The sequence below is a fragment of the Camelina sativa genome, chromosome 12, assembly GCF_000633955.1.
Source record: "Camelina sativa cultivar DH55 chromosome 12, Cs, whole genome shotgun sequence".
Taxonomy (NCBI): Eukaryota; Viridiplantae; Streptophyta; class Magnoliopsida; order Brassicales; family Brassicaceae; genus Camelina; species Camelina sativa.
Window position 1 is genome coordinate 3535629 of NC_025696.1, and position 27555 is coordinate 3563183.

The 27555-nt window shown below is 33.7% G+C and overlaps 6 protein-coding genes across 11 annotated transcripts in view; all 6 read left to right on the forward strand.

Moving 5' to 3' along the window:
• The window catches only part of LOC104729927 (UDP-glucuronate:xylan alpha-glucuronosyltransferase 2), a 10924-nt gene extending 7504 nt beyond the window's left edge, over positions 1-3420 (forward strand). For both annotated transcript variants that reach the window (XM_010448954.2, XM_010448955.2), the window contains exons 3-4: positions 2191-2716; positions 2833-3420. In XM_010448954.2, coding sequence (XP_010447256.1) covers positions 2191-2716; positions 2833-3256 — 950 coding nt within the window. In that variant the 3' untranslated portion in view covers positions 3257-3420. The remainder of the gene's footprint in view (positions 1-2190; positions 2717-2832) is intronic.
• Positions 7246-10330, forward strand: LOC104729930 (probable disease resistance protein At4g33300). Its single transcript, XM_010448961.2, has 5 exons — positions 7246-8084; positions 8174-8535; positions 8621-8976; positions 9067-9272; positions 9387-10330. The coding sequence occupies exons 1-5, from the start codon at positions 7268-7270 to the stop codon at positions 10214-10216; spliced, it is 2571 nt and encodes an 856-aa protein (XP_010447263.1). The 5' UTR covers positions 7246-7267; the 3' UTR covers positions 10217-10330.
• LOC104729928 (B3 domain-containing protein REM16-like) lies at positions 10362-12618 on the forward strand. Of its 5 annotated transcripts, none has more exons than XM_010448956.2 (5): positions 10362-10630; positions 10807-11110; positions 11288-11467; positions 11828-11946; positions 12029-12618. In XM_010448956.2, exons 1-5 carry the CDS (start codon positions 10436-10438, stop codon positions 12302-12304), a joined length of 1074 nt encoding a protein of 357 aa, XP_010447258.1. In that variant the 5' UTR covers positions 10362-10435; the 3' UTR covers positions 12305-12618. The 5 variants fall into 5 exon arrangements, with proteins under 5 accessions (XP_010447258.1, XP_010447259.1, XP_010447261.1 ...); XM_010448957.2 differs by having other exon boundaries at positions 11846-11946; XM_010448959.2 differs by having other exon boundaries at positions 11342-11467; positions 11846-11946.
• LOC104729931 (cell division cycle 20.2, cofactor of APC complex-like) lies at positions 12909-15288 on the forward strand. Its single transcript, XM_010448962.2, has 5 exons — positions 12909-13292; positions 13509-13787; positions 13895-14164; positions 14259-14840; positions 14943-15288. The coding sequence occupies exons 1-5, from the start codon at positions 13176-13178 to the stop codon at positions 15084-15086; spliced, it is 1392 nt and encodes a 463-aa protein (XP_010447264.1). The 5' UTR covers positions 12909-13175; the 3' UTR covers positions 15087-15288.
• On the forward strand, positions 21769-23703 carry LOC104729932 (eukaryotic translation initiation factor 3 subunit K). The gene is made up of 8 exons (XM_010448963.2): positions 21769-21992; positions 22115-22171; positions 22264-22314; positions 22409-22471; positions 22660-22710; positions 22804-22870; positions 23057-23139; positions 23329-23703. Exons 1-8 carry the CDS (start codon positions 21873-21875, stop codon positions 23521-23523), a joined length of 687 nt encoding a protein of 228 aa, XP_010447265.1. The 5' UTR covers positions 21769-21872; the 3' UTR covers positions 23524-23703.
• Positions 24411-27555, forward strand: part of LOC104733155 (1-phosphatidylinositol-3-phosphate 5-kinase FAB1A-like) — an 11138-nt gene continuing 7993 nt past the window's right edge. Inside the window, exons 1-6 of the mRNA XM_010452762.2 lie at positions 24411-24517; positions 24868-25103; positions 25193-25897; positions 25975-26694; positions 27215-27368; positions 27506-27555. Of these exons, the coding sequence (XP_010451064.1) occupies positions 25287-25897; positions 25975-26694; positions 27215-27368; positions 27506-27555 (1535 nt within the window). The 5' untranslated portion in view covers positions 24411-24517; positions 24868-25103; positions 25193-25286. The remainder of the gene's footprint in view (positions 24518-24867; positions 25104-25192; positions 25898-25974; positions 26695-27214; positions 27369-27505) is intronic.

Here is a 27555-nt window from a genome sequence, read left to right on the forward strand (position 1 = left end):
AAACAGAAAATATAAGTCGAACTGAACTTGAAATCGAATCAACCGAGTTTTGTGGCGAAAGCGTAAAAATGATCTATAGTCGAAACTCGAAAGTGTGTCAGATGAGCTATGAAGTGAATAAGACATTGTAACATAAAAGTACTTGCTTCCGTGAAATTGATGTGAAAGGTACCAACTTTATTGTGTAATATAAAAGAACTCGATATTTTTCGTTACTTTGCTTATAAATGATTGGTGTGTGTTAATTTGATTTGTTAGTGGTTGTCTTTTAGCTAACCACCAAATATGAATTGTCACACAAGCTACCTTACATGTTTAATTTACGGAGATATTAGAATATATATGTTAATTAATTATCTTTTCAAAGTAACACTATTCGTTCGGTAGATTGAGTTAGTTAGCTAAATGGCTTGTAATTTAAGAAAACGAATGATCATCGAGTAAGGTTAGTGATAGTTTATATGCTTTATATTAGAAAATATTCAACTCTTTAATTTTTGTTAATTAGATATTATTTGTTAGTGGTTGTGTTTTAGGTATGTCTTTTAGCTAACCACCAAATATGAATTGTGACACAAGCTACCTTACATATGTTTAATTTACGGAGATATTAGAATATCTTAATTAATCATCTTTTCAAAATAACACTATTCATTTGGTAGATTGAATTAGTTAGCTAAATGGCTTGTGGTCTAAGAAAACGAATGTCATCGAGCAAGGTTAGTGATAGTTTATATGCTATTATATTAGAAAATATTCAACTCTTTTTTTTTTTTTGGTAGTGTATTCAACTCTTTAATTTGTGTATTTGTTTGTTTATCAACTAACTACTTACTAGATACGGTTGTAAATATACGATACTTCATTTTTCCAATCATAAAAATGCTATTTCGCCCTTACATCATGAGTTTGATATAACGNGCTCTTCCTTTGTGGGCATCACAAGGTAATCTTTATAATTTTAGCAAAACTAACTATAAGTAAACCACGCAAAACTAAACAGAACACTAAGATGAACCGTATATATATAAATAACCAAATTATGATGAAACCAAATAATTTTTTTTGTTTTTTATCTTATTTTTAATATATTTAGATTATATATCATTAGCAAATTGTTCACTTGTTTGTTTTTGAATTTGGTTATAAAAAAAAATTCCGAGTTAAACTTACCAAACAGAAAATATAAGTCGAACTGAACTTGAAATCGAATCAACCGAGTTTTGTGGCGAAAGCGTAAAAATGATCTATAGTCGAAACTCGAAAGTGTGTCAGATGAGCTATGAAGTGAATAAGACATTGTAACATAAAAGTACTTGCTTCCGTGAAATTGATGTGAAAGGTACCAACTTTATTGTGTAATATAAAAGAACTCGATATTTTTCGTTACTTTGCTTATAAATGATTGGTGTGTGTTAATTTGATTTGTTAGTGGTTGTCTTTTAGCTAACCACCAAATATGAATTGTCACACAAGCTACCTTACATGTTTAATTTACGGAGATATTAGAATATATATGTTAATTAATTATCTTTTCAAAGTAACACTATTCGTTCGGTAGATTGAGTTAGTTAGCTAAATGGCTTGTAATTTAAGAAAACGAATGATCATCGAGTAAGGTTAGTGATAGTTTATATGCTTTATATTAGAAAATATTCAACTCTTTAATTTTTGTTAATTAGATATTATTTGTTAGTGGTTGTGTTTTAGGTATGTCTTTTAGCTAACCACCAAATATGAATTGTGACACAAGCTACCTTACATATGTTTAATTTACGGAGATATTAGAATATCTTAATTAATCATCTTTTCAAAATAACACTATTCATTTGGTAGATTGAATTAGTTAGCTAAATGGCTTGTGGTCTAAGAAAACGAATGTCATCGAGCAAGGTTAGTGATAGTTTATATGCTATTATATTAGAAAATATTCAACTCTTTTTTTTTTTTTGGTAGTGTATTCAACTCTTTAATTTGTGTATTTGTTTGTTTATCAACTAACTACTTACTAGATACGGTTGTAAATATACGATACTTCATTTTTCCAATCATAAAAATGCTATTTCGCCCTTACATCATGAGTTTGATATAACGATTTATCTTTTGCTGAAAAGAAAAAACAAAGATTTATGCACAGTATGATAGTAATTACTTAATACATTTTAATTTTTTTTTTTAAATGAAAAGCAGGTGTGGACAAAGTGTATGACCTAACAAAGATAGAAGCAGAGACAAAACGACCAAAACGTGAAGCTTACGTAACCGTCCTCCACTCTTCCGAGTCTTATGTATGTGGTGCCATAACTTTGGCTCAGAGCCTCCTTCAAACAAACACCAAACGCGATCTCATCCTTCTCCACGATGACTCCATCTCCATTACCAAACTTCGAGCTCTCGCAGCCGCAGGATGGAAGCTTCGACGGATCATCCGAATCAGAAACCCGCTTGCCGAGAAGGACTCTTACAATGAATATAACTACAGCAAGTTTCGACTGTGGCAGTTGACAGATTACGACAAAGTGGTCTTCATTGATGCTGACATCATCGTTCTACGTAACCTTGATCTTCTCTTCCATTTCCCTCAAATGTCAGCCACCGGGAATGATGTTTGGATATTTAACTCCGGCGTCATGGTCATTGAGCCTTCTAATTGTACGTTTAGTACGATCATGAGCCAACGAAGCGACATCGTTTCATACAACGGCGGAGATCAAGGGTAAGTATTTTTTTAGTATTACAATTTTTTGAATTATGACTTTATATTAAACGAAAAACATATATTAAAATCATATATATGTTTTATATAAGTTGTGTTGTCACATATGTTTTCAGGTATCTAAACGAGATATTCGTGTGGTGGCACCGATTGCCTAGACGAGTAAACTTTCTAAAGAACTTCTGGTCGAACACAACCAACGAAAGAAACATCAAGAACAACCTCTTCTCCGCGGAGCCGCCTCAGCTCTACGCGGTCCACTACTTAGGTTGGAAACCATGGCTTTGCTATAGAGACTACGACTGCAACTACGACGTGGACGAGCAGTTGGTGTACGCCAGCGACGCGGCGCATGTTAGGTGGTGGAAAGTGCATGATGCCATGGACGAAGGGTTGCAAAAGTTTTGCAGGCTGACGAAGAAGAGGAGGACTGAGATCAATTGGGAGAGAAGGAAAGCAAGGCTTAGAGATTCCACTGATTACCACTGGAAGATCAACGTTACTGATCCACGACGACGTCGCTCTTATTTGATTGGTTAATTTTTTTTCCTATTTAGAGACGATATCTAAAGATACCATTATTTTCCAATTTGTCCCTTCTTCCTATTGTCTATGAGAATATTACAATTCTTTTTGAGCTAAATTTTCATCTTTATTTTAAAACTCGTGTTTTTAACTATATTTTTATTTGGTCCTTTTTGATATCCACGACGAGACCATGTATGCATGTGTATTCGTGTTGTGAAAACCATCCCATGCGACCATACATGCCATAAGTGATTTAACTAGACATAACTATGTTGTACAAAATAAGTTAGAAAATCAAAATCGAGTCTAAGAGTATTAATATTATTGTACCCAAGAGTATTAATATTTCTGTTATTCCTATTTAAATTGAGGGTCGTTTATAAACATTTGACTACTTTTAGTTTTAGTCCGTTTATTTCGGTTTGGTTTCGGATTTTATGCCCTAGATTTGACATTTGAGCTTTATTTTGTTGCCTTTTATTGATTTTTTACTAATGACCCTAGTTAACGAGGATGTAATATGTAAAATCAAAAGTCAAGAGGGTGAATCTATGCAATTTCTTCAAAACTAGAAACGACGACGTTTCAGTTGTAGGGTTTAGTGCTCTTGGTCGTTATATATACTAGTTATTCACCCGCGGTATACCGTAAGACTATTTTTTCTTATAAAAAATGTAATTTGTTTTATATATCTAATTAATGTTTCATTTGTATTTTTTTAAAATGTACAACCTTACAAATATAGATATTTTAGTTCGTATAGAAATTAGAAAGTATTTTGTTAGAAGTATAGAATTACATGAAGTAAAAGTAGGAATGTTATATCGACCGCTAATACTTAACTATGTATGTTTTGTTCATATATTTATAGAAAAGTAGATGTTATATACATAAAATATAAACAAACCAATAAACTAATTGACCCGTTGTTCAACCGGTCCGATTAATTGATCAGCAACCCGAAAGACTTTTGGTTCACCTTCCGGTCCGGTTTTAAAAATATTGTCGTTTATTGATTAGGCCATTTTAGGAAATGTCTATATGAAGAAAATATTGTTTTGTAAAATTAAAAACTTAATATTAATTAAATTAATTATAAACTTAATACTTAATGCTAAAGGGAGTTGTTCCAATTGTTTTGGAAATTTTATTAGGATAGGAAATATTATTTCCAAAAATCAAAACTTAATCTTAATTAATTAAATAAAAACAAATTAATAATTAATGTTAATGGTATGCTTGTAAATAGGTTGCAACTCTAAGATTTATTTGCTAAATGTCTCCAAAAATGTATATATAGATTATTTCGGTGGTGACAGTTACGGGAGTGGTGGACGATTTTGTTATTATATATAATATTATTGTACAATAATATTAAGCAGAGCTAGCTAGCAGCTCTGATTAACAAAACCGTATATCACCTTCGTACATACAATCTAATATCATTAGGGGTATGACTTGGACTTGTTGGCTTTTTTAAATTTATAAAAACAATGATAATGATCTCTTAGTGTGACTTATACTACTTGACCTCCCCACTAAGGAAGATCCAATATTGCCTCTTTTCAACTTCTCCTTTTCTCTACAGACAACAAGTTCACTAACCTTTCTTAAAAAAGTTTCATAATTTAATTTTCTACAAAAGAACAACAAAAGAAATCATAGAAGAAAATAATATAGAATCCAAATTCATTAACAATCCAGAATTCATTTGTTTTACTTTAATAATATAAAAGATTTAATGACTTGATAAAACTCTTAATACTATAAGACTAGATTTATAAAGATTTTAGAGAATTTTTCAAAAATCCACAACACCAAATTTAAAGAGAGTTTTAAGTAAGTCTTATTGAATATAAAGAAGCTCCTTCACCGCTCTCTCACTTCAGAAATCACTCATGTCAGAGAGTGAGAGAGTAAACTTTTTAGGCTGACTTTTCTTAGCAGAGGCACAGACTTCCTGGAAAGGGCAACCTGCGCAAACCTCCGACTTTCCAGCAGTTTCCGATTAGGGACCTGGGCACAAATCGCTTTGAAGTTGCAAGCGCACTTTGCCACTTTTGGAGGCATCCATGTCAAATGTAGGGCTGCAATAAATATCAAAAGCAGACAGTCAAAAAAAAAAAAACTCTTGGGTACAATAATATTAAGCAGTGTAATATACTGGTTAATATTTAAGGAGTATGTGGAATGGCAGCCCCAGAAAATAGTTTTAAGAGGGTCAAAAAATATATTTAAATATTATTATATTTAATTATTTATTAAGATACATTAATTTATTTATTTAATATTATAAAAATTAATAGCTGAAGTAGATCAGCAACCCCAGCTCCTGATAAAATATTCCCACCCTCTTCATAACCACCATGAAGATATTTGGCCATAACTCCCATGATAAGTACAAAGATTGGACACATCGTATAAGCCAAAGCTTTGGAAGCCGAATCAACATCATAAACCTTCATAACGTATGATGGATCCTCAAAAACAATGGATTCTTATTTTTTTGATATAATACTAATTTATTTCTTTATTTTTTTTGTGTCAAACACTAATTTATTTTGATTTCTAAATATACTCTATTACATATCTTGTATAAAATAATTCATTTACTCAGTTATAAATTTATTCTTTTGCAATTTATTTTAAATATGTTTTGAATTTACATTTCTAAAATATCAATAAACAAAATTCTATACAAAATAAACTACAAATGAGATGATAAAATGTTTACTAAGTTACTCATTTCATTAATATGTCCTTAATTTAAATATAATCTTTTACAGTTTAAAATGATGATATTCTTTATAAAGTTAAAATATAATTACAAGGATTAAAATAGAACTGAATCAACCTAATTTATTTGAGAGATAATAAAAAGAATATGTAAAATGCACCAATCAAAGAATAAAAATATTTAGGAAAGAGAAAGACACTTAAAAAGAACATGACAAGTGGGAAACAAAAAAATCAAATAATCAGATGCAAAGAAGAGATTCGAACTTGGCACCTCGCACCTAGCATGGAGCACTTTGTAAACAACTGAGCTAACGGACCATAATGCACATTTTTTACATACATAATTTTAAATCTAGTGTGAGGCACGTGCCCCACCCCATGATGCCTTAGATCCGCCCTTGATATCAGTGATAAACAATATTCTATCAAGGGTAAAATTACGGCACCCAATGAATTGATCAAACACCTTTAGGTAGGAGGATGCAATGATTATTATAAACTCAAATGTGAAAGCTGTAATCTTTGTTCAGTATTGATAACCTTAGATTGTGATACGAGGCTATTAGCCTAATATATTAACGTCCTTTTTGTGACATATAACTTTTTTTGTATGGACTTGAATACACTCAAATTAATATTAATGGACCACTATTGGGCTATCTAGCTGTGAAAAGCCTATATTATTAAAGAGTTTTATTAACAAAATTTGCTTAAAGTTTTGGTCCTCGTTTGATTTATTTATTAACTCCATCCCCTATATTCAAAAATCAACTGCTAATCATGTTAATGATCCCTATAGAAGAATATGTGTGTACATTATCGAAATGAATTAGTTAAATTATCACATTCGACCGAAGAAAGGATAGTGTGTCTTTCTCTGGACTTGACTTCATAACTTATATATTATAAAAAAAAAAAAGGCAGAAATAAATCAAATATTTATAGTGACGTCGTACACCACTTGATCGATCTTGATGCCTTATCTCGGTCTCATTTTGTCTTAATCTTTATGTCATCCACGTTATGTCTGAATGTGAACTACGGAACATAACAAAGATATTATCCCAATAATTCACTTCCCATCTCCCCGTAGACTTCTTTACCAAGTCTCCTAAAGTAATAACAAAAAAATCTGTAACATTTTTCTAAAATTAACAAATATTCAATTATTTTTGTTTGTACTATAGTTATAAATTTATAATTAGAAAGTACATTTGTCTTCGTCAACTTATTTGTATTCTATTTGAGAGTGTCAATGTCGTCACTTTGCGAATTTGCTTGGAAATGTTCAGTTTTGCTCCTTCTCCACAAAAATTTGATTCCTTTTCTTTCTTCTCGGTATTAAAAAGCCACTTCTTCTATACTTACTCCTACTTGTTTACTCCTCTCTCTCTCTCTCTCTCTCTCTCTCTAATGGCAGTCACCGATTTTTTCGCCGGTGAAATAGCGACGGAGCTACTGAAACAGCTCTTTATGATATCAGCAAAAGCATGGAGATACAAAAACACTGCAAAACAACTCCTCGAATTGATCGAAGCCATTCGACCGACGATCAAGGAGATCCAGTATAGCGGCGTCGAGTTACCTCCTCACCGCCAGAATCAGATCCGTATGCTCTTCGATTCTTTAGAGAAAGGCAAGAAACTAACTGACAAAGTCCTTGGCTCTCACCGTTGGAATCTTTATAGACAGCTAACCCTAGCGAGGAAGATGGAGAAGCTAGAGAAGACCATCTCTAACTTCCTTAAAGCTGGGATTCACACGCATATCCTCGCTGACGTTCATCTTCTTCGGGTTAACTCCGATGTGCGTTTTGATCGGGTTGATAAGAGCCTTGAGAGGATGATTGAGCAAGTCGGTTCTATGAAGATAGGTGGAGGTGGGTTGATTAGAGATGCGATGAAGAGAGCTGAAGCTACTATGGAGATTGAGAGCAATGATGATGATTCTGAGAAATTTGGGGTTGGTTTGGAGTTGGGAAAGAGGAAGGTTAAGAAGATGATGTTTGAAGGACAAGGTGGGGTTTTTGGGATTAGTGGTATGGGTGGAGTTGGCAAAACCACTCTTGCTAAAGAGCTTGAACGGGATGATCAAGTTCGATGTAAGTATTGTTTTGATGATTGAGTTGACTAGTTTAGAGATTGTTTTTTTGTGAGATGGTGAATTTACACTGCTGCTTTTTTACTTTAGGTCACTTCGAGAATCGGATTTTGTTTCTGACTGTTTCACAATCTCCAATGCTTGAGGAGCTCAGGGCACATATATGGGGGTTTTTAACTGGTTGTGAAACTCTAAATCAGTTTGAGGGTGGAGATAGAATGCGAAAGCTAGTGATTCTTGATGATGTTTGGACCAGGGAGGCGCTGGACCACTTGACGCTTAATATTGCTGGTTGCACTACACTTGTGGTCTCACGTTCCAAACTCACAGAGACTAAATCCACTTATGATGTGGAAGTACTAAGTGAAGATGAAGCAATCTCTCTCTTCTGTCTCTGTGCATTCGGTCAGAAATCTGTCCCTTCTGGTTTCTGCAGCAATCTGGTTAAGCAGGTAGTTTCAATTGACTGATACATGCAAAAAAGTATATCACAAGCTTTTCGATTCTCAGATTTTTTTTTCTCTCTGTTTGACACAGGTTGCTAATGAGTGTAAAGGTCTACCTTTGGCTCTCAAAGTTACAGGCGCTTCATTAAAAGACCGACCTGAAAAATATTGGGAGGGCGCATTGCAGAGGTTATCAAAAGGTGAACCTGCTGACGAAACTCACGAGACTAGATTGCTTCATCAAATGGAGGCTAGTCTAGAATATCTCGATCAGACAACCAAAGAGTGTTTCTTGGATCTTGGCGCATTCCCTGAAGATAGGAAGATTCCTCTTGATGTTCTCATCAACATGTGGATTGAACTACATGATATAGAGGAAGGAAATGCTTTTGCCATTCTTGTTGATTTGTCAGACAAGAATCTTCTTACTCTTGGGAAAGATCCACGGTAAGGGGATCACATGACTTGTAGTAGCTGTTCACTTTTTATAAGATTTTAAAAGTTTTTTGAATATTATTACTGTATATGAATTTGCAGGCTTGGCTCTTTGTACGCAAGCCACTATGATATATTTGTGACACAGCATGATGTGCTGCGAGACTTAGCCCTTCATCTATGCAACCGAGGGAAAGTAAACCGCAGACAGAGGTTGCTGATGCCAAAAAGAGAGTCAGTGCTTCCAAGAGAATGGGAAAGGAACAGTGATGAGCAATATGATGCCCAAATTGTCTCTATCCATACTGGTAAGAGTTTCTATTTTTTTACTTTCCTACAGTCTTTATATAACTTGGTTCTCTCATGTGATGATTACCCGGGATCGTAATACTGGATTGCACTTTTTCATTTTGTTTTTGCAGGGGAGCTTAATGAAATGGATTGGTTTGACATGGAGTTCCCAAAGGCAGAGATTCTAATTCTGATTTTCTCTTCAGACAAGTATGTCCTTCCTCCTTTTATCACTAAGATGAGCCGGCTTAGGGTCCTAGTGATAATCAACAACGGCATGTCCCCTGCGGTTCTCCATGACTTTTCAATATTTGCCAATTTGTCGAAACTAAGGAGTCTTTGGCTCGAGAGGGTTCATGTCCCTGAACTCTCCAACACAACCATTCCCTTGAAAAATCTCCACAAGATGTCTCTGATTCTGTGCAAGATCAATAACAGTTTTGATCAAACCGGAGTTGACGTCTCCAATATCTTCCCAAACTTGGGGGATCTAACGATAGATCACTGTGATGACCTCGTGGCACTACCTTCAAGCATCTGCGGCCTGACCTCTCTTAATTCATTGAGCATAACAAATTGTCCACGTCTCAGTGAATTGCCTAAAAACCTCAGTAGGCTACGAGGTCTTGAGCTTCTAAGGCTTTATGCATGCCCCGAGTTAAAAGCATTGCCTGAAGAAATCTGTGAGCTTAGTCGGCTTAAGTACCTCGACATCTCACAATGTGTCAGCTTGAGTTGTCTTCCAGACAAGATAGGAAAGCTAACGAGGCTTGAGAAGATCGACATGAGAGAATGTTGCTTCTCCGGTAGACCAAGCTCTGCTGTTTCACTGAAGTCTCTACGCCATGTAATATGCGATACAGACGTTGCATTTATGTGGGACGAAGTTAAGAAAGCCCTTCCAGGATTAAAGATAGAAGCTGCTGAGAAATGTTTTAGCCTAGATTGGCTCGATGAGTAGTAAACCCCTAAAAGCTGTTGTCAGAGTCGGTTACGTTAATCAACTTGTACATAAACCTCAAACCAAATTACTTGTAATTTGCCCCCTCAATGTAATTAATTCCTGTAGTTTTTATTGCTTAGACCAAAGATGATCTGGGCTTGTCGTGGGCTTTCAGAATCTAGTAATGTTTTACACTCGACTTCTCTCACGGAATAAAATTAGTGATTTTAAGAACAAATGAAATTGTTTTCTTCACTAATAAATTCCTTAAAAGTAAGATATCTCTCGGTGGTGGCAACTGGCAAGAGAGAGAGGAAGAAGATGGAAGAGAACTGCGAGGACTGCATGCAATGGGAAGAAGAACTCTACTGGACTCATTTCCAGACCCTCCATTTCTCTCAGCTCCTCCTTCCTGGTTTCCATCATCGTCTCGTATGCTTCTATTACTTTCTCTATCCTTCTTCTTCAGTTCCTCCATTGATTTTATTTTTGTTTTGATGTGTTCACTCTCCTTAGAGTTTTGTCTATTTGAATCCAGAGATTGCCCTGTTTTAGAAACATAACAAGTACCAATTTCGTTTAATCTCGTTTTTGCAACTAATTTGCAGGTCATACCTCAAAAGTTTTCAATACATTGCAAAAGAAAGCTACCACAGATTGTGACTCTCAAAAGTCCAAGTGGCGCTATATACAATGTGAGAGTCGAGCAAGATGATGATGAAAAGACACTGGCTTTTCGTAGTGGGTGGGAAAAGTTTGTGAAAGATCATTCGCTAAAGGAGAATGATCTATTGGTCTTCAAGTTCCATGGAGTGTCTGAGTTTGAAGTTTTGATTTTCGATGGACAGACCTTGTGTGAGAGACCCGCTTCTTATTTCGTCAGGAAATGTGGACATGCAGACAAGACCAAAGGTACTGATTTTACTGCTACCTCTTCAAGATCACCTGAGATACATTTTAACCCTGTTGGTGTTGAAACTTCACCAAACCAGCAACGTCTTATATCTCCTCCAGTAGTTGATAATGAGCTAGAAGACCTCATTGACATTGATGTTGAAATTGACACAATGCTAACTCCGCGTCTTGTAGTATCTCAGACCGGTTATGATCAAGAAGAACATTTTAACTCTGACATTGATACAGCATCTGCCCAGCTTCCTGTTATCTCTCCAACTAGTACCGGACGAGTCAGTAAAGAAAAGTATCCCTTTAGCGGTTTAAAGAAGATGCGAGGAGAAATAAGTAATGATAGTCTCGATCATAAACCTGGTAATGAAAATCTTCTTACTTATTGATTACACATTGCACCAGTTTCTTGGTATTCATCTGATAAGCCCTGTCCGTAGACTCTGTTTTGCATGCAACTGTTTTGATTAGAGGTTTCAGGTTTTGAGAATGTTACTGTGATAAAAACTTGGAGTAACTTAGTCCTGAGTCTTGGTTATTCTATGATTCTGGAGATTAGGTGTGGAGATTAAAAAATTCTCTCAATTGGTACAAACAGTTTCTTGTTCTCGAACTTTACTAAATACTAGCTATAGCCTTTGATCATATGTCTTTTAATCTCATATAGTTATCAGTTTCTATCTCATTTATTATGCATCTAAAAATACTAATATATATCTTAAGACATTGAGATGATTTCAGCTGGTCGCAGAAATAAAGCCTTATCTCTGGCTCAGAGAGTCGTTTTGCCGGATGGTTTCATGGTGGTCATGAAACGCTCTCATGTGTCGAAATGTTTTCTGGTAAAGACTTCTCATCGCTTTGTGCATCATCTTTTATTATTGGAAGAAGGAAAAACTAATGTTTTCTATTGAAAACAAACAGACAATCCCATACAAATGGTGCCTGAAGAACAATCTTTTAGCACGTCAAGAAGTGGTGATGCAGGTGGATCAAAAGAAATGGGTCATGAAGTTTAACTTTTTCGGATCACGTGGTCGTGGTGGGATATCAACCGGGTGGAAGAAGTTTGTACAAGACAACAACTTGCGGGAGAGTGATGTCTGTGTGTTTGAGCCAACAAATTCTGAAACAAAACCGCTTCATCTCCATGTCTATATTTTCCGTGCTGCAGAAGCGGAAAGTAGCAACAACGGTTGACTCGATATACACCATAAGTGAAAAAGGTAAGCCAGGCAGGCAACAAATGTTTTCTTCAACCAGTAGTGTAAGTAAGTAGTGTAGATGAAAACTTGTATATAAAGGTTAATGTAAGAATATGTGTAATCTATCATCTCTCAGACTCTCACTATGCTTCCTCTAGTGAAGCCTCTAACATCTTCGTTTTTTGGTTTTTCCGGTAATGTCCTATTTTCTTGTGTTGGGGCTTAGAAACTAAACCAACTCCTTTTGGTTCAGTCTTGTGTAAGTGTTCATCATAACTCATATAAAGTCATATAACCCAATTGGTTTTGCTTTGGTTTGTAAAACTTGAGATTTGTACAATTTTATAATTTTCTTATTACATGCTTTTTTTTCTTATAAAAGTATACAAGAATTATTAATATGAGATTTAAAAAAATCTGATAAAATTTATGTTATCTTTTGATAAAGAGAATTGCTGATTTTATTCTACAAATAAAAAGATTAGTATACAGCAAAATAAAATATTCCTAACGTCTCTCTCCAAAATAGAGCCGTTACAGACTTTCCAATTAAAAACCCTAAATTGAGACTCCAGTGCTAATATAAAATCCCCAAATCTCTCACCACCGTCACAAACCATCTCTAATCTGCTCTCTCCTCTCTCACATTCATCAGCGACGAAACTCATCACTCCCTCTCTCTCTCTATCTCTCGCGCGCTCTCTGCTCTGATCTTGAATTTACTTACGATTCCGTCTCTGCCATTGTTTGATTGAGATTCGTCTTTGTCTGATTGAGATCTTTTAATCCGTTTTTTTCGTATTATATCATCATCGTTATTGTGTTTTTGCTGTTTGTTTGTATTGTTTTTGTTTGTTATCTTTGTTATGTGTGTTTTGGTTGATAATATGGATGCAGGTATGAGCACTCCTTCTTACTTAAAGGCGCAGACTCGTTGCCCTCTTCAAGAACACTTTCTTCCCAGGAAAAGTTCCAAGGAAAACGTAAGTTTGTGCTTTCTTTATTCTTTATTATAAATTCCCTTTCTGTCGTTTCAATTTAGGGTTTTGATTCTTCAGAACCGATGCAATTTTACATTGATTCCGTTCTGTTGTTACGAATTAGGGTTCGATTTGGGGGTTTGGTTTTACTAATTAGGCCTTCGATTTGTGATATTGATTGAATTGTACTGATTTGATTTATGTGTTATCATCCACCAGCTGGACAGGTTCATACCCAACAGATCAGCTATGGATTTCGATTATGCACACTACGCCCTTATGGACGGGAGAAAAGGTAAGGATCAATCAGCAGCGGTAAGTTCACCATCCAAGGAGGCCTACAGGAAGCAGTTGGCTGAGACCATGAACCTCAACCACACCCGGATCCTCGCCTTCAGAAACAAGCCTCAAGCTCCTGTAGATCTTCTTCCCACCAACCATTCTGCTTCTCTTCACCAGCAACCTAAATCCGTGAAGCCTCGTAGATACATTCCTCAGGTATGTTATGTTTTTGATTATTGAGTTTGAATGAATAGAACCCAGTTACTTGTTGCTTTGGAGTTGTATTGATCTGACTGTTGTTATTTTCTATGTTGCAATTATAGACTTCTGAGAGAACCTTGGATGCACCTGACATTGTGGATGATTTCTACCTCAACTTGCTTGATTGGGGAAGTGCAAATGTCTTGGCCATAGCCTTGGACCACACTGTCTACTTATGGGATGCTTCTACTGGTTCTACTTCTGAGCTTGTTACCATTGATGAAGAGAAAGGACCTGTCACAAGCATCAACTGGGCACCTGATGGTCGTCATGTTGCTATTGGACTCAACAACTCTGAAGTGCAGCTCTGGGATTCTGCTTCCAACCGTCAAGTAATTACAAATCCCTTTCTCTTCTGTTTAGATATCATAACCTGGTTTTCATGTTTTTAACCCTTGACCTGATGTGCTGGACTTTTTTCTGCAGCTGAGAACATTGAATGGTTGCCACCAATCAAGAGTAGGATCATTGGCATGGAACAATCACATCCTGACTACTGGAGGAATGGACGGGCAGATTGTCAACAACGATGTACGGATCAGATCACATATTGTGGAAACTTACAGAGGTCACACTCAAGAGGTTTGTGGTCTGAAGTGGTCAGGATCTGGACAACAACTAGCGAGTGGTGGCAACGACAATGTGGTGCACATATGGGATCGTTCTGTCGCCTCCTCAAACTCAACCACGCAATGGCTGCACAGGCTTGAGGAACATACATCTGCGGTGAAAGCTCTTGCCTGGTGCCCTTTCCAAGCGAATTTGCTTGCAACTGGTGGTGGTGGAGGAGACAGGACCATCAAGTTCTGGAATACTCATACCGGAGCTTGCTTGAATTCAGTAGACACTGGTTCCCAAGTTTGTTCGTTGTTATGGAGCAAGAATGAAAGAGAGTTGCTTAGTTCACATGGGTTTACACAGAATCAGCTTACACTTTGGAAGTACCCATCCATGGTGAAAATGGCTGAGCTCACCGGTCATACATCAAGAGTCCTATATATGGCTCAGGTAAATATAAATCAAATCTTCTTTATCTTTAGCTGCCAAGTAGCTTTGTGTTGTGAGGTCTTTGGTCCTAAAAGTTGTGTTGTTTGTTGTATTTTTTTACAGAGTCCGGATGGTTGTACCGTGGCTTCAGCAGCAGGTGACGAAACTCTGAGATTTTGGAATGTTTTTGGAGTACCAGAGACCACCAAAAAAGCTGCTCCAAAAACTGCTCCGGAGCCATTTTCTCATGTGAATCGTATTCGTTGAAATTGTGAAGACTAACAACGAAAAGGAAACCCATCGACAGTTGTTAACACAGAAGCCAAAAAAATCATCTTTTTTTTTCCGGATTCATTCTTCATGAACTGTATTGAGAAGAAAGGAGTAGTTGTACAATTTTATATTTGTAAATTGTTGAGTCAAACTTAATTGCTTTGCAGAATGCTGAATAGAAAGATTTTATTTTACATGTGTCAGATGATACAAGAACTATGCACACATTATATGGTTAGAAAGCTTCATCAATCTTGAAACCACATTAATTTTTATCAGACTACTATGCACACTTTATATGTAAGGAGTTTTATAGAGTTTTTGATCAATCTCATGATATTATTTTGGATTTAGTATACTAGTAAAGTAGGCAGTTTTGAAAATGAATTATGTACTTTTTAACTTTTAAAAGTTATTAATACTATGATTTATATAGCATGTGATGATAGCACAGTATATAACATTTACTATAAAAAAAAAATCTCATTCAGCCTATTGAGTAAGGGAACGACATTAACTTAAAAACAATAAATAAATCGATAATAATTCAAATATAAGTAACTATTTATACATTTTAATGATTGTTTTAAAACAGGTTTGAAATTTACTATATATATTTTTAATACAAATCATAATAAATCATATTTTAATTTTTTACATACTTTATCTTAAATGGATTTTAGCTACAAAATTATATCAAACACAATCTATGCATCTTAGTCTATATCATAATAAGAATTGAAATATTTGAAAATAAACAAAAGTAATTGTTAAAAAAAAGGAAGATCACTAACTTTTTTAGAAAACCAACATTTGCTAAGATATTTATATATATATATATATATTGTTTTCCTAAGTAATATTTAAGCTCATGTCAAAAAAAAAAATATATATATATATATATATATGTATAATACGTTAACATATGTGTTGAGTTACGTAAACATATATACATACATATATATATATATATATATATGAATTAGCTTGGTCTCATAATAAAATTTTGAAAATATGAGATCTTTTATATGGATTAGCTTGGAGTACAATTTTTGTGTAGTTTACTTTATAATATGAAACAACCTCATAAGAAATTTTTTCTTTCTTAAAAAACAATAGCTTTACCAATATAAGGAAGTTGAAGAAATTACATTATTAAGTGAGAAAATATTAGATAGTTTAGTTGTTAGATAGAGATGAGTTTTTCTAATCCTTTTTCTTTTAGGATAGTTTCTTATAATCTTTATACTTTCTAAAAATTGTTAAAACTAAGTTTTTATTTTCTACATACCAAAATCTCTAATCGTTAAAATTGACACACACATGACACAATCGTATGAGTTACTAACTTTGATAAGATTTTATTTTCAAATTTTATATAATAAAAATATACATATCCAAATCTAAATACACTATCGATTGTTAAAAAAAAAATCTAAATACACTATCATAATGTAAAATTTCTATTTTTTTTACCGCACATAAAGTAAATTTCTTTTTAAAAAAAAAAATATATATATATATATATATATATTATACTTATAGTATATTTAGATACTAGGTAATTAGTCCACACAATGCGTGGTTGGTTGTATACATAATAGTGTTGATTATTTTTCTTAAATTTTCTTGAACTAAAATATTATTTTACTAATGTATAATCTCAAATAAATTATACTAATGTATGAATCTCAAAAAAATTTATAGTAATTTCTCAAAATAACACTCCTGTCAACATTTTTTTAGTATGGTTATTTATTATACAAAATTTAAAATATATAAAATTTTCTATAAATTTTTAACCAATACTACAAAAAAATTATTACAAATTGATTAGCTATATTAATATAAATAATAATATAGAAATTTAAACATTTTCCTAATATGAGAGAATCTATGTTTATGATCATGTTTTATAGAGGTTAAACATTGATTTAAAGATTTTTTCTTAATGACATTGTAAACACAAGACTGTAGTATAGTAAAATTGAATCAAATAAAATTATCAAAAAATTTAGTAACTACGTATAAAATTATTGTATATAGAATATTCCTCATTTCAAAGTTTAAAGCAATTAAAATAATTAAAAATATTAAAATTTTACCAAAAACATTTTTTCTTGAAAGATAAATATATTAGTTGGAGGAATGAATGTAAAATTATTGGGTATGAGTTACATTTGAGTTAAATGTAGAGTTAAATAGAGTTAAATGCCTCTAAAAGTGGGTTAATTATAAATAAATATTTTTATTTATTTTGACTTAAAAGAAAAGGAATACCAAGTGGCTCACTCAAAATTGAAACTTACACTTTTTGATTGTTTTGTTGATATAAACTCAACACTCACATATAATATTCAAATTGAAAATATTACTTTTGAAGTGACAAACTAAATTAGCTTTTAAAAAAAATTATATGAACTTCAATCTAAAGATTTTTTAAAACCCCAAGAATAACTTCAATCCTTTTGTTTGTTTTTTTCTTCCACTCATCAATTTAATTTATAGTGCTAGATTTCATACTAATGGTTTCATATTTAGAGGATTTAGTTAAATGATATTTTAATAATTATATTATTTTCTATATTTCACTTTCAGTTAAACATGATTTCTTTTTCGAATCATTTTTTCATTTTGCTTAAATCAAGAAAATCAATTTTTTTTTATAAGTTCTTTTGTTTTCAAAAACCTCAAATCTTAAATAATATAAATATTATATTGATCTTTACATATTTATCTATTGGATCACAAAACAAAATAGACTTTACAAAATAAAATAGACTTTATAAATGGATAATTATATTGATCATTCTAAATTATTAAAAATGATACATGAATATGTGAGATAACCAGAGTACATAATAGAGAATAAGAGATGGATCTTTTCAACTTTATGACGTTATTGTGTGGTGAATATTATAAAAGTATGAAAATAATGACTTATAAGATGATAATCTAAAATAGATAATGAAGATAAACCTTTTAAAAAAGATTCTCAAATAAACTTGATTTTTTGTTAAAACCAATATATGTGAATTTGAATTTAGCTATGGAAATTTTAAAAATAAATATGAATATATTAGAAAGGCAAGAAATATAAAATAAATATTTTATTTTTATATAAATAAAATAAAAATTGAAAAAAATGTTAATTATATATAATACTTTCTAAATTAAAATATAGAATCAAACTCTTGCAACACATATTAGATATAACAACATTTGATATTGGTGAGAGAGGAAGAGAGAATGATTACTTATAAGATGATAATCCAAATTAGATAATGGAGATGAATCTTTAAATATAAAAACAATGTAAAAAATATATATATATATATATATATCATGTAGTCTCTAAAATTAAAATTTAGCATTAAAATTTTACAATGATATTTCATTTGGTTTTTTGTAACCCATACAACAAAAATAAGAAATTGAATACATTAAAAAAAAAAATTGAGATATTGTGGAAGATAATGAGAGAATGTGAAAATAAGAAAGTAAAAAATGCAAATATGAGAGAATGAGACAATGCTTATTTATATGATAAAAATTGATGGAAGTTACATTTAGAATTATTGGAGTTACAGATATTATTTATTGTTTTTGAATAAAATTGAGTGGTGGAATATGATTAATGCATAATTTATTTTATTTTCAGTTATAATTTTATTTTAATGTATGAATTAAATGTATTGTGTTAATTGAGTCTTAAATATTATTTAAAGCAATTAAACAATTAGAAAGCAAAAAAAAAAATTTAGAAAGTATTAAATAAAAATCAATCAATAAGGAGAGACCAAAACCTTATTTTTATATATATGATTTACAAGAAAGATTTAAAGATTTACAAGAAGCTTCTTTTGCAGGAAACCAATTCCCAGTTAGCTGAAAAGAAGCAGAAAATAAGTTAAACCATCCCATCCAAATCACTGTTTCTCGGTACGTATCACAAGAAAAATGAAGATCTTTGCACAAGTTGCATTATTTACACAAGTAAAAGCACCTACACAAAGAAAGACTCCATATTGAACGTAAATAAGATTCTAAAAGTTTGTATCAATTTTCTATGATATTAATTCTTGAAACAGGTAAAATAATTGCCAGAACTAAATACTGAACTTAATAAGATTCTCAAATGCATGTTTCAATAGTCACTCTTTAAAGTAGTACGCTAAAAACGATCTGCTTGATATGGCAAAGTAAATTTAGTATGTCAGATGCAACTTCATCATATATTCATATCCAAGGAGATGGAAACAAGACTACTTACAAATTTTGCTGATCTTGTGATAAGGGATGGATTGAATTTAGCAGGAGCTTGAGCCACAAAAAGATCCAAATATATGCGGGAGCTGAAATTGTCAAATGAAGCAATAGCATCAGAAAAGCCACTGAAAAAATTCACAAAGTTCACAATGAAAATATCAGTTGATTCCACTAGAATAGTAAAACGTTTTTTTCCGAAGATAACCGAACAGCCAAAACTGATTTGATATGTTAGACACAAACAAGTCTACAGAACCCAGCTTCACCTATGACCTATTAAGCTCATCAAAATTTTTATCTATAGAATTCATACATGCAGGACTACTATGTACACAAAGATTATCTAGAACCAGGGGTTTACAACATTATGACAGAACTATATTATATAAGTTTGCAGTAGAGTAACTGTTACAACATTATGACAGAACTATATTACAAGATGTAGTTTTTGGTAATTTTTACCTTCAACATCAATAACTACGCAGTCCAGCTCTTTACTCTCTCGCTTAGGGTGTTCTTCGCTACTAAGAAGTGAATAACAAAATCGATACAATAACAAAATCAATTCGGAGAAGAAGACACTTACAGCATCGAAGGAAGTCATACTTATCGACGGCGGAGGAGGTTTTAGTGACAGGGAAAACGTATTTCCGAAGGAGTTTCTTCGACATCTCCATCAACACGTTCTTCCTATTCGGCGAAATCGTATGCTCCAATCGACTTCCTTTTTACTGCGGGATTGAACTGACCGGAGACTCATCGGCACCAGAATAATACTGGGTTCCGACGGCAAGAGAGGGTTCGAGGATGATGCATATCACCACGGGAGAATGAATTTGAATTTGGCTTTCGAATTCTGTCTTAATAGTTTGTTTGACTTTTTTTGGTATGATTCGATTTTGAAATTTCAAATTGATTTTAAAATCGTACCGAACCGAACCGATCCGATACTCTGAGAAGTAAGACAGCTGTTCCCGGTTCGAAGGACATTGTTGGTTTGATATTAAAACCGTATCTATAAGAATAAGACTATAATACTAGTATTTTTGCTCAAAAATGTGTTTAGAGACATTTACAATTAATATAGATAGATATTTAGAAGATTTATTCTAGATTAAACAATTTTATTCTCCTATAATCTATTTTTGATTTAAAAGTTTAAATGTAGTGAATCATTAAATAAAACATAAAGTTAATAAAAATGTATTTTTTCTGCATTTATTGTGATTTGTATTTTTTTTTAAACGAACAGATATTACTCGGTTAATATAAAAAGTGTGTATTCAACATACATATATATTGTCAGAAGAGCCAAGTTACTATTAGAAGAAGGGATGGACCTTAGAGATTTCATCAAACTGCACCATCAATACTGTCCGGTGGAGTATTTATTTGGTCCGTTAGTAGCTGAAAATGGTAATGGTTGGTCGACTGTGAAAGAAATCCATGCCTTACTATGTGAAGCTGTTGTTAAGCAGATTATCTTGGTTGGGATTGGTGGCATTGGAAAACAACAATTGATTTGATTTGTTATAGAACGGTCAATAATAAACACTCTAATTTGTTATAGAACGGATCAATTATAAACACTCTAATTTGATTTATTATAGAACGGGTCAATAATATATCACTATAATATGGAAAAATTCAAGAAATATGATTTTTTGCTAGAGCATGGATTAAAATTTCAAAAATATGATTTTTCGGATTAAATTTAAGTTTGAAATAATGTTGTTTGGTAGGTTTTCTCGGTCACGATAATTTTGACAAAGATATGTTACATATTTGGTCCTAAAATTAATATGCACTATACTATAGGTTAAATCATAGAATAACAATCAAAGTACAATATATAATTTTAAATACTAAACAAAACAAATAAAATTAACAAACAAAAATTAATTTTTTTATCACACAACTTAATCTACATTATACCGCGGGTCAAAATATAGATATAGTAGAATATATCTTACATAATAGATGTTATTTTCATAAGTCATATTCAATATATGATTTCATGCCATAGTATTCCATCCAAAAAAAACCTTTCAAAACAAATAAAATAATCACATATATGATGTTTTAAATAAAAATTACCAAATAAATAAAAAGAACAAATTTAAACCCCTGCCATAGTATTCCATCAAATTTAAATAATAATCATATTCTAGTTATAACATATTTAACCAACAAATATAACTTATAATTTAAATATTTTAGCTAAAATAATTTTGCCCCCGCGGTGCACCGCGGATCCTAGTCAAGTGTAAAATAGAGACGTTTGGCTAGGCAGAAAATATTATTTACCGAACAATCCTTAGGCATTTATAATATTCTAAATTGAACCCTATAATTTTGTCTTTGTCAATTGCAAAGCTTCGTCGTTTTAACCATAAACCCTAGATCCGTCTCATCTCAGCCGCGAATTATCTCCTTTGCTGCACATCTCAGTAAAAAAAAAAATCCAACGAAGAGACAGAAACGGAAGCAAGAGAAAGAAAGAGAAGAGAGATGGGAAAAGAGATCGAGTCGCCGCAGGAACAGAGCTCTTACACTGTTGAGCAGCTCGTCGCCGTCAATCCTTTCAACCCTGAAATCTTACCCGATCTCGAAAACCACGTTAACGAGCAGGTTCCTTTCTCAATTGATTATGAGCATCGCTGGATTCTGATTTAGGATTACATTGGAATGTGTTAAGCTTTCTATTGTTGAAATCTTCTTCCATTGATTGTTTCGTTTTGATTTTGTTTTAGGTTACATCGCAAACGTATAGTCTGGAAGCAAATCTATGCTTGCTTCGTCTCTATCAGGTACTTTAGTTGTTCGTATGATCATCATAACCATGCCTGTCCAAAGTTAGTGTCTCCGATCGTTTACTGGTATTGTTTCTTCTTATATGCAGTTTGAGCCTGAGCGCATGAATACTCATATCGTGGCTCAAATCTTGGTCAAGGTATATATGGCTGACCACTTTTTGATTACTTACCATTGTTTCTTGGCTTATGTATGCATTACTCTCCCTGATTTTGTTTTTAACTTTTGTGAAGGCTCTTATGGCTATGCCAACTCCAGACTTCAGCCTTTGCCTCTTCTTGATTCCTGAGAGAGTGGTACGTTTCTTTCCTCTTATTTCCTAATAATTTGCTTTCATAGGTTTATGAGTTGAGACTATCGCCAGTTCAGAGATAGAAGATTTCTCATATGTTTCTTTAGTCGCTGATGATTGACAACTAGATAGGAGTAACTCAATCAGCAGTACCCGAATTAATAGATGCACTTGTTTGTATTGTGGTTTCAGCAAATGGAGGAGCAGTTCAAGGCACTAATTGTTCTATCACATTACCTTGAGGTACGGAAACATCACTATTAGTTTGGACTTGGGGAAGTCAGGCAGAAGAGGTGAACATTGAGTATTTAAAACGCTTGCTTTTTACTTTTGCAGACTGGGAGGTTCCAACAGTTCTGGGATGAAGCTGCCAAGAACCGTCACATTTTTGAGGCTGTTCCAGGTAACAAAGTTCTGGATCAGAAATAAATTGCCTAGTATTAACAAAGTTCTGGATCTGGATTAGTTATTTAAGAATATATATATCGTCTAGAAATACAAGCCACCTGATCGTTTTGATTACTTCCTGTTGGTACTATCTATTCATACATTGTGTGTAGAAGTCTAATATGCAAGAGAATAAATGCAGGTTTTGAGCAAGCTATCCAAGCATATGCAAGTCACCTTCTTAGCTTAAGCTACCAAAAGGTTCCAAGATCTGTGCTTGCTGAGGTATGATATTTGGTTTATGATTTTTGACAGACAGCCAGAATTTTAACATGATTAGCTTTAGTAAATGGTAGACCTTTAGATGTGAAATCTCTCACTTTTGTATATTACTTTTTTCCGCACCATAGTTTTAGTAATCTATTTTTTGTCGATACATGCCTTTGCTCACTAGTTGTGAAACATTTTGCACAGGCTGTTAACATGGATGGTGCATCTCTAGAAAAGTTCATTGAGCAGCAAGTGACTAACAGTGGATGGATTGTTGAGAAAGAGGATGGAAGTATTGTCTTACCGCAGAATGAATTTAACCATCCGGAGCTTAAGAAAAATACTGGTGAGAATGTTCCCTTGGAACACATCGCCCGCATCTTCCCAATCCTTGGTTGAACCAATATTATGAGGACACCTGCAAGTTTTCCTTCTGTCTCTGATGTTCTTGTCTTGTACACACATTAAGACACTGTAATGTGAATTGGGGCACTGGCCTTCCTCTTTTGCAATTTGGAGAGATTAACTTCAAAATCAAGTAGACTTTAAACTGTTCTTGAATGATTGATCTTCAGACAACCGAAAAAACAAAAAGGGTCTCTTGGTATATGGGAATGGACACGGCATGCGTAATAGGGTCGTTTGAGTTATACAAGTATCATCATCTATATACTCGTTTTGTTGTATTGTCTTCCTCTCTCTTCCACTCTCTTCCACAGATCACACCCGAAGATTGACAGCCATCCATTTTGGAAGCTCACGTGTTTGACACCAAATCATCATCACGTGCTCCTTTTCCTCCTTTCCCATGCACACATTTTGACTGCCTCCACCTTTTTTTTGATTTTCTTTCTTTTATGTTAAAATTTTGACTGATTTAAAACTATATAAATTAGTTAGATCATCTCGTTCGTATCTAAGATGTGATTTGCCTAAATAAGGCCATAAACTTATGATTTTTTATGTAAGCTAAAATGTATATAAGCCAGCCGTATACAGACTTTTTGAATAGTAATAACTGAACTATATTAATAATGAACCTATAAATAATATTTTTAATATGGTCGACAACAATAAAGGAAGCTAATAAGTTTATTTTTCTTTGACAATCATATATGCTTTTGTTGTATTTATATTTAGTCGACATAATGAAGACTAATGAAGATCTATACATGTGATATACAATTATATACGTAATTGAAGTGTGGATACGTGTAAGATATAATGATGGAAATATACGTGAATAAAATGTGAAATAGAAAAAAGGCAACAAACAACAAAACAAAATCAGACAAACAAGTCGTGAACATAAAAACGGGAGAAAAAAAAAGAACAAAAAAAAAAAAGGCAAAGGAGCACAAAAAAGAAACTGCAAATCCAATCTTCGTTTTATGTAATAATCCATTCAAACCTTCTTTTATCCTAATTCGTATCTGTTCAATTTCGAAGCTTTTTGTTATTTGTGTCCTGTTTGAATCTCTTGTTGGGTATCCGAGAAATTCGTGAAAAAATCTGTTTTTTTTTTTCCTTCCCCATTTTCTCAAGCTTGGCACTATTCAATGGGATTATTATTGTTAATTCGTTCCTCAAAATTGATTTCAATTTCTTATCCATAAGAAATCTTGTGCTTTCCTTTTTTGGTTTCTATAAACAATTCTGTGGATTTCCCATTTTTTGTTTCTTATTTCATCTATTAAAAATTTGTTTTTTTTTTTTTTTTTTTGTGTGTGTTGCTCGTCATAGTTTAGCTAGCATTCGTGACAGCGAGAGAGTTCGGGGGTTTATTATCGCTTCGCATTTGTTGATTTCTGGGATCAAGACAGAGAAGAATTTGAGTTTGTTAGAAAAAATTGGAAACGAGAGAGAGAGAGAGAGATCTAATGATCTTTGAATCATATCATCTGGTATAAATTTTAGATTTTGAAGTTTGAGAGTGACCCATTTGACTTGGTCCTCGGAGATATCGTTATTCCATCCAGGTTAAAACTCTCTCTCTCTCTCTCTCTCTTTCATGTTCTTTTAGGTAAAGTTTGTTGCTTTGAGTGGTTATAACTAATTTCATCTTCAGGGGATCAAGGATTAGTAGAGACTTAATGCGATTAAGCAAATGGGTTTATTACCATGATGACTCTCCTTTGTTACTTCTGGAGGAGATTCAGTAAATGGATTCACCGGATAACAACAACAAACCAGCACCTGGATTTGTCGACATAGTCAAATCTTGGATCCCTAGAAAAAGCGAGTCCTCAAATATGTCGAGGGATTTTTGGATGCCTGACCATAGCTGTCCTGTGTGTTACGAGTGTGATGCTCAGTTCACTGTTTTCAATCGAAGGCATCATTGCCGGCTTTGTGGTCGTGTGTTTTGTGCTAAATGTGCTGCTAATTCTATCCCATCTCCATCTGATGAAACTAAAGATACTCATGAGGAACCAGAAAGGATTAGGGTTTGTAATTACTGCTACAAACAGTGGGAGCAAGGGATTGTTCCACCTGATACTGGTGCTACTATTATTAGCCTTCATTTTAGTTCATCCCCTTCTGCTAGAAGTGTGGCAAGTACTGCTTCTAATTGCACCTCTAATAGTAGTAACTGCACCCTTGATTCAACTGTTGGACCTTCTCCTAAACCCAAGATGAATCCCACGTCTAGCCGTCGTGTCTCGGCAAACATGGATTCTGAGCAGCGTAATGCATCATCGCGTAGGAGCTCAGGTGCTTATGGGCATGTGTTAGATTCTTCTGAAAATCAAGTTGAGTTCTTTGTAAACAGGTAACTTTTTTTCCTTTTCACTATATTGTCTCAGTTTGAATTTATCTGTTAAGTTGCTCATTTTGTGGGTTTAGTAGTGGCAGGAGTGATGGTGAAGCTGATGAGGATGACGATTATCATTCTGATTTTGCACAATCTTACTCTCAAGGAAATGACTACTATGGTGCCATCAGCCTTGATGAAGTAGAACATATCTATGGGTCACATGAAGCTCATGACGTTGGTGTAAATATAGATCCAAACATAGGTTGTTTTCCTCCTGATCAAGATCTTGACTCACTGGATACGGAGACGATAGATAAAACCAGACTACCAGGGAATGAATGGAACGATGTGAAGGAGGGAAGCCCTCCTTGTGAAGAGTCCTTTGAGCATGAAGTAGTGGATTTTGAGAGCGATGGGCTCTTATGGTTACCGCCAGAGCCAGAGAACGAAGAAGATGAAAGAGAAGCTGTGCTATCTGATGATGACGGTGATGAAGGTGATAGAGGTGATTGGGGGTACCTTCGCCCATCTAATAGCTTTAACGATAAGGAGTTCCACTCTAGGGACAAGTCCAGTGGTGCTATGAAAAATGTTGTGGAAGGGCACTTTAGGGCTTTGGTAGCGCAACTTTTGGAGGTTGATAATCTACCTATGCTCAATGAAGGCGATAAAGAGGGCTGGCTTGATATAATTACATCATTGTCTTGGGAGGCGGCAACGCTTCTCAAGCCAGATACAAGTAAAGGTGGAGGAATGGATCCAGGAGGATATGTGAAGGTTAAATGCATCCCTTGTGGCTGTCGCAGTGAGAGGTGACTTTTTTGGACCCTTTATATGGGATGTTTTCTGTGCTTGATGTTTGTTTTAGATACAGTGACATATATGGATTTTTCAAATACTATTCATGCTTTTGAACTGTATGATTAATGTTCTGCGAAGTTACATAATGGTTGACAATTTCTTCCATTCTCCTTTAGGATTAACTTTAATGACATGTATTTTGGATTTGCGAAAGATTGTTCCTGGATTTGCATTCATCAATTATCATTATCTAAGTGCTCACAATTTCTATACGTGGAAGAATGTTTAAACACTTCTATTTCGTTATTGTCCGTTATTGATAGTTTCACTACGTAAATTCTAGTTGAAATTATTGTGCTTTATATTAGCTTCATGTTTTTGTCCGTTATTGTTCGTTATTGTCCGTTATTGTCCATTATTGTGCTTTATATTAGCTTCATGTTTTTGTTGTGAATATTTTGTGAGGATTTATTCTGTCAGTTGACTGCTAAACTCTGCAGTGCTAATTAAACTGGGATGGTATTTTTTTAGTATGGTCGTGAAAGGAGTTGTTTGTAAGAAAAATGTGGCTCATCGGCGAATGACTTCAAAGATCGAGAAGCCGCGTCTGCTAATCCTTGGAGGAGCTCTGGAGTATCAGCGCATTTCTAACCAGCTGTCTAGTTTTGACACTTTGTTGCAACAGGTCTGAATTTTTCTTCTTCTATATTTTTCCACTTGAATCCTTTGACTTAAAGAAAAGGAAAAGCATAATTCTGTCGCTTTAGAGATGTAGGTGGTTAGAAATTTCTGCATTATTAAAGGCTATCTCTGGTGTTTCAGGAAATGGACCATTTGAAGATGGCTGTTGCCAAAATTGATTCTCACAATCC